Source organism: Leptinotarsa decemlineata, unplaced genomic scaffold (genome assembly GCF_025532065.1).
Source record: "Leptinotarsa decemlineata unplaced genomic scaffold, Ldec_3_MD MMD2_tig00026336_RagTag_RagTag, whole genome shotgun sequence".
In the NCBI taxonomy this organism is placed as follows: domain Eukaryota; kingdom Metazoa; phylum Arthropoda; class Insecta; order Coleoptera; family Chrysomelidae; genus Leptinotarsa; species Leptinotarsa decemlineata.
The window spans coordinates 886,593-893,273 of record NW_027412692.1 but is presented as its reverse complement, the minus strand read 5'-3'; the positions used below and the strand labels follow the sequence as shown (position 1 = coordinate 893,273).

The 6,681-nt window shown below is 33.2% G+C and overlaps 1 protein-coding gene across 5 annotated transcripts in view; it reads right to left on the bottom strand.

Annotated features, from left to right (window-relative positions):
* Window positions 1-2,665: 2,665 nt before the first annotated feature.
* The window catches only part of LOC111505473 (ral GTPase-activating protein subunit beta), a 32,824-nt gene continuing 28,808 nt past the window's right edge, over window positions 2,666-6,681 (bottom strand). For all 5 annotated transcript variants that reach the window (XM_074183351.1, XM_074183353.1, XM_074183352.1 and 2 more), the window contains 6 exons: window positions 5,785-6,019; window positions 5,326-5,575; window positions 4,140-4,346; window positions 3,486-3,656; window positions 3,142-3,391; window positions 2,666-2,865 (listed from right to left, as the gene is read on the bottom strand). In XM_074183351.1, coding sequence (XP_074039452.1) covers window positions 2,754-2,865; window positions 3,142-3,391; window positions 3,486-3,656; window positions 4,140-4,346; window positions 5,326-5,575; window positions 5,785-6,019 — 1,225 coding nt within the window. In that variant the 3' untranslated portion in view covers window positions 2,666-2,753. The remainder of the gene's footprint in view (window positions 2,866-3,141; window positions 3,392-3,485; window positions 3,657-4,139; window positions 4,347-5,325; window positions 5,576-5,784; window positions 6,020-6,681) is intronic.

Here is a 6,681-nt window from a genome sequence, read left to right as displayed (position 1 = left end):
AATGAAATTTTGCACAATTTCCCCAGAAACAAATTCCATAACGTAAATAGGATTCAATTTGTGCAAAATAAACTGATCTTGTGATAGTAGTGTCTAACTCTCTTGCAACAACTCTCACTGCATGACATCCTGCTGCTAGTCTTTTACATAAGTAGTCGACATGGAAATCAAATTTTAGATTTTCATCAATGAAGAGCCCTAAAAATTTGTTTTTCTCCAAATTTTCAATTTTTACATTTTCCAAGTGTACTTCCCCTATGTTACATCTAAACGTGATCACCTTTGTTTTATCGATGTTCAATGATAAGAGATTGGAATCACACCACTCTTTAACCGTTCTTATGTCGACGATGATTTGATCAAGTAAATTGGAGGCTGTATTGCTATGCCAGAGGATAGTGATGTCGTCAGCGAAACATGTGAATTTACCACTTATGTTAACATGGACCAAGTCATTGATATAAATGAGAAACAACACCGGTCCCAAAACGGAACCTTGTGGAACCCCACTGTCAATGAAGCGTTCCTCTGATGAAATTCCATCTAATAGAACATTCTGCCGCCGATGAAAAAGGTACGTCTCAAACCAAAGTAATGCCGATCCTCTAAATCCATAAACTTCCAGCTTGCGAAGAAGCAGCATGTGGTCTACACAATCGAAGGCTTTGGTTAGGTCACAAAACATGGCCGCCGCAGATTCTCTGTCATTCAGATTGGTGTACAGGTTTTCCATGAGTGAAAATATGGCGTCTTGTGTACCTTTTGAAGACTGAAAGCCAAATTGGAATAAATTTATCACCTTGTTTTTCTCGAGGAAGGATATTACTCGTTTTTAGACAAGACGGGTAGCAGAGCAATTGGCCTAAAATTAGCTGGGTTGTCAAGATCGCCTCCTTTATGTAGAGGAATGATTGTGGCAATTTTCAGACACGATGGAAACATACCTTTAGAGAATGAGAAATTTATTGCCTCCGCCAACACACTCAAAGCCCTTTCAGGAAGAGTTATCAGAATTTTTAAGGAAATGGCATCCCACCCCACCGAATTTTTATTTTTGATTTCACCAAACATTTCTTTTATTTCATAGATATCCGTAGGTGCGAAGAAGAAAGTAGAAGTTACTGTAATATTTTTCAAGTACGACATTGGGTCGTTTTTCACAATGATTTTTTCAGCTAGTTTACTTGCCACAGAACAATAAAATGAGTTCAATTCATCTGAGTTAAGAGTTAGTTTTATTGACTCGGTCATATGCTTTCCTCTCAATTCATTGATAATATTCCATGTTTCTTTTTGTTTATTCTTGGAGTATTCAATTCTGTTGAAGTAATACATATTTTTGGTATTTGTAATTACTTTTCTATATATATTCCTATACTTACTAAAATAGTTCATGAAATCAGTATTATCGATATTTCCATGTTTTCGAATGTGATGCAGTGCTCGCATATTTTTTGCAGATACTTTTATACCTTTTGTAATCCAAGGTTTTTTGGTTTTGTTTTTTAAATTTCGAATGGGAAATGCACAATTGAAATTCAAAGATAGTAATTTATGGAATTCACTCAGGGGGTCCTCAAAATGTAGGACTTTATTCCAGTCAGACTCTTCACAAAGTTGGGCAAATTTATTATAGTTGTGTTTACTGAAAAGTCTTCCTCGTCGTAAATACTTTTTGTTGACGTTTCTCTCGAATGATAAATTACACAAAATGGCTTCATGGTCTGATAAACCAATGGAGTAAGGATCAAACAATAATGGAATTTGATCTGTGTAGAGGAGAACCCCATATCTTTTATTGCTAAAGCTAACCAAAATAACTTCTGGAGCACCACGATGTAACCAAAAATACTACAGAGCTAGCTTACGAAGCAGGAGTATGAACAGTTCCTGATACTGCCATCTGTGATGCTAGCTGAACGTCGACCTTCAAGAAACTTTTAAATAATGAATAACCATAGAAATCAGTGCATTAAATTTGCTTTCAAACTTAAGTATGATTAGTGACTTATTGAAAATGTTTGTACCATAATTAGTGAACATTTGTAGGTTAGCTGCAATGCAATGCCTGACAACTTTATTTCAATTCAGTCCAAACAAAGCGGTTTCCAGATATATCTGATAGACGATAATGACAAATTAGATTTATTTATTTATTACACAGGATTACCCCTTTTATAATAGTTCAAGTATCAAATATAATAAATATTTATATACAATTTAAAAATTAAACTTTAATAATGTAAAAGTAAGACTTGAAGTGAACTCGAGCATGTGTAAAAATGAGTGAAAGTACTTCACATTTGTTATATAATTAATTTTCAAGTCCCTCTCAGAAGGAATTTGGATGTTTACAGGCATATACCTGTGATCTCTAGATGTAGGTTTTTTATTCAACATTCTGAATGAATAATCAATAGTAGAGTACATTCCATAGTTTGCATAATGGAAAGAAAAGTGAAACAGGTCATTATTTCTCAAAGTTCTCTTTGGCACATGTAAGTGAACCCTTTCGAGAAGTTCCAGGCATGTAATAAGGCCATTCTCTTCTGCTCAACAAGTCTAGAATAAGACTGTTCAAAAGAATTGCATAGTTATGATTGTTAATGTGTATGATCATTTTATAATCACAGAACATCAGGAATTTATTCAGTAACAAATCAACTTTGCCTTAAATCAACATTTATTATAGTCATGAATAAATAAATACAATTTGAGTTACAACATTAGTATAAATAAATAAATATAACAAATTATGTACTAGTGAATAAATATGTAAGCAACTCTGGTTTGGTCATTTCCCTTTTATATTTTTGAACAATTTCCTGAATCTTCAATCTCCTACGTAGATGTGGTGGTTGATAACTGAAAAAAAAATCACGTTTCAAGTGAGACTTTCCTTTTTTCCTTGCTACATTGTTAATCTTATTATGTTTTATAAGTTCTTTTGAGTCTTAGTTCTAGCCTTAGTTACGTTATATTTCAAGACCGTGGTTAAGTAGAAGAACAGAGTGTGGGCAAGTGGGCATTCTCCTTATACATCCGCACTTTCTTATTTCACAAATTATTAACAGTGGTCAAAAATAATTTTGATATCAGTTTAATCTTTGCTTCTTGCATCATTACGATGATTAAACTCACCTATCAGAATCAAGTCTCTTCCTTCGTGCCATATTTAATGCAGTGTGTCTCACCAAAGGTCCCAAAGCCCTTCTGCTAACTACCATACCGTCAACCAGAGGAGAAGCTAAACTTACTCGCCCTGTTGGTCCTTGTAAATGGATCCTCAACAAACCCGTAGAAAGGAGATGTAAAAATATCACCAAGACGTCACTAGTTTTTGGAATCTGATCTCTTTCTAGGCCGGTATTCATGCAATTCAACAAATCCCCTGTATAATTCAAGAATTACTTGACAATAATGTGCAATCGATAAGTCAGAATTTTAATTTGTTAGGTTCTCGCCACATCCAAAGACAAACTCACCTATGGGAAAATTGAGATGATCCTCGAAACTTTCAAGCCAAACCACCATAATTTTTGTATTAGTATGAGGGTGCAAATTAGATCTATGGACTGTTCTTTTTGGGGGCACCGGTTGTTTATCCAAATCAAGACTCAGGGCTCGCTTATCTGACCAGCTTCTATCACTCCATGCTGAGAATAAATCGAATGGTGATGAGATGTATATAAACTGGGAATGACGGTAAATTTGAAAAATGAATATTCGATCATCAAAGCAATTGAATTATACCTTTTTCCACCAAGTTATCAGGCAAACAACCATATTCATCAACGAAAAACAGATTTGAGTCTATTACTATGAGACAAGTACACATTCAAATATGAAATTTCCATTTCGACAATGAGGTAACACTAAAGTTCTATAGCCACAAATTATTTTCAAAAACAGGACAATACATTTATGGGGATGACAAAGTTTTTTCATATTCAACAGGATATCTTTATTCCACTTCGAGAATGAACTAATTCAACGCATTTTTTGCCTTTCATTTATTGTATCCCAGCATATTTCGGGAATTCTTGCTGTACTATTTCCAAGATCAAATACAACTGATACAATAGTACAAATACAACAGTAGAACTAATATATTTTGCTGTAATGCAAACCCAACTTACATGAGAGGCTGCTCGTGTTGAAACTAGACTGTTCTAAAGAAGAATCACTTGGTTTCCACTGAGAAGGAATAACAAAAGCCAATTCAGAGCAAGCATCTGCCCAGTAAAGGACATGACTTGAACCATCGTACAATTTTTGTTTTTGAGTTGTGCCCTGTTCTGTGCTTCCTGCCACTCTCCAACTAGTAGACGTATGACCAGTCCAACCTAATGCAAATGTAATGAAAATATGCTGAGTATTTTGATGAGTTTTTTTTTTATTATGAATTTTGGCCAACATAATCCTTACTTACATCTCAAAATTTGTGATTTATGATTCAAGACTAAAACAGGACAAACATTCAAAATTTTTCATGTCAAATGTTTTTTATGTACACATAATATGAAGTATATTCATTATCCATTCAAATTGAACACCACTTATATTGTTATATTTTCGCAATCTGAACAAAGAAACTGATTCCAAAAACAAACATAGTTCCTATAAAAAAGTCTTTGCTTGAATGAGCTTTCTTTTTGAATTTATAAAACTCACAACTATCATTCCTGGATCTTTTAGTTATAAGGAATATCAATTAAGGTTAAGATACCACGTCAAGGAAAAACTTGTTTACTATGAAAATAGCTAAAAAAAACGGATATCCTTCAATCATAGTGGATAAGTTGATTAGATAAAAAAAAATAGAGAATGTTTTTCTGAAAATTTGAAGATTCACTACGACATTCGACATTAATTAAAAGTCCATGGATTAACCCAAATTTTCAAAATAAAACTGTGGGGATTTCAACAGAAAGAAAGTTGGTTTCATAGACTAGAGACATCTCAACACACCTTTTTCTAAGGCAATGGTGTCTGTTATTGTCCTCTGAATATAATTTTTCTAGTTAAAATAAAATAATGAAAAAGATTTCAAATTAATTTTTATATCTTTTTCTCTTGTCAAGAGTAACGAATTTGTACCTTCCATTTTACTCACAAAAGAAATAAAAAATGTAATGTTTTTAGTGGCTTTGAATTAACTTATTTATTATAATAATTTTATATAATATTTGAATAGTTATTATCCGAGGAAGTAATAACATTGAATCTACTGAAAAAAGGACTACAAAAGGAATAATAATTGTAAAAAGAAAAATTATAGAGAATAGAAGAAAACAGTCACTCATACAATATTTGCATACATACCTGGATGTTTACTGATTTCAACCGGCCATCCTAGGCTATGAATGAACTCTGAAAAATAAGTTGAGAGGATACTTTCATTCAAGACATTGCTCACTATATCCGCGGCTTCTGTCTGCTGCGATCTGACATAAAATATGTGCACTGTGTCACAAGTTCGTGGACTCATATTATCCAGAAAGGTCAGGTCCTTACAAAATTCACTGGCACTGCTATCTAGGGCAGATAAATGCAAACCGTTCTCTGTGACGTCCTAAAAACACGAAATCTCATTGATTATATTATCTACGAACATATAAATTAAAAGCAAACTCTAATCGTATACACCAGAACGCTTTTCTTAACGAGAATTTCAGCGACCAAGTTGGCGCCATCAGGAGATTAACTATACGTTTTCATACATACATTTTCACGAACGACAGACTTTAATTTGTTTTACTTTAGAAGATTAATAGGCCGTACCTCAGGTTCATCCAAGGCCAAAAGTCCAAAGTGTGACAAAAATAGTCTAGCAGTTTGGAAGTCATGACACACAGGAGGAGGAGTACACTCTTCTAAAGTTGCAGACGCCTGCCTCTGAGCTATATTTGATTCCACTGAATTTTGCCTATTCATCAATTGAGTTATCATCTCTATATCTTTATTCAATGCTTCATCATTGGCCAAAACTGCTTCAAGAGGTGGAATTGACTGATCGCTAGAAGAAATAAATATGGGAAATTAATGTTTGGGAGTCATGGGAGGTAACAATCATCATTTGTAAGACGACTTTTCAAATGTCTATTTTTTCATAAACACATAAAGAATGATACATTTCTGAAAGAAAGAAGATTGATTTAAACCGAGCCCAGGGTTTTATATGAGAAAAAACGTTTTCAGTAACATTTTGAATAGTAAGTTACTCAATTGAATTGAAGGGATTATATTTTCAGGAGTGATTAATTTTTGGAAAAGAAAGTTTTTGGCTTTCTACTACTCCATCTTGTTTTTTGTATCAAGATGGACTAGTAGAGAGCCAAACACTTTCTTTTCCAAAAGTTACTCAAATTTTTTTATACTTGAAAATTTCATACATATATAATTACAAACTTGTTTGACAATGACTACTAATAGACAAATCAGCATTCCACTCTCAAAAATTTAACATTCCTAAAATATATCCTTTTCAATTTGAACAGAAAATATATTCTGAATATCGAACAAAAATCCTAAATTTGTTCCTTGTAGTACTAAAAATTGAGCCTCACAATATTTAATGTATTTCTATACCTGTGAGGTGAGTAAAAATTGCTAAAAGCTATATTTATATTGATCCTTTCATTACTTGCTATTTGCAAGCTGAAGAATTTCTCCAGTTTC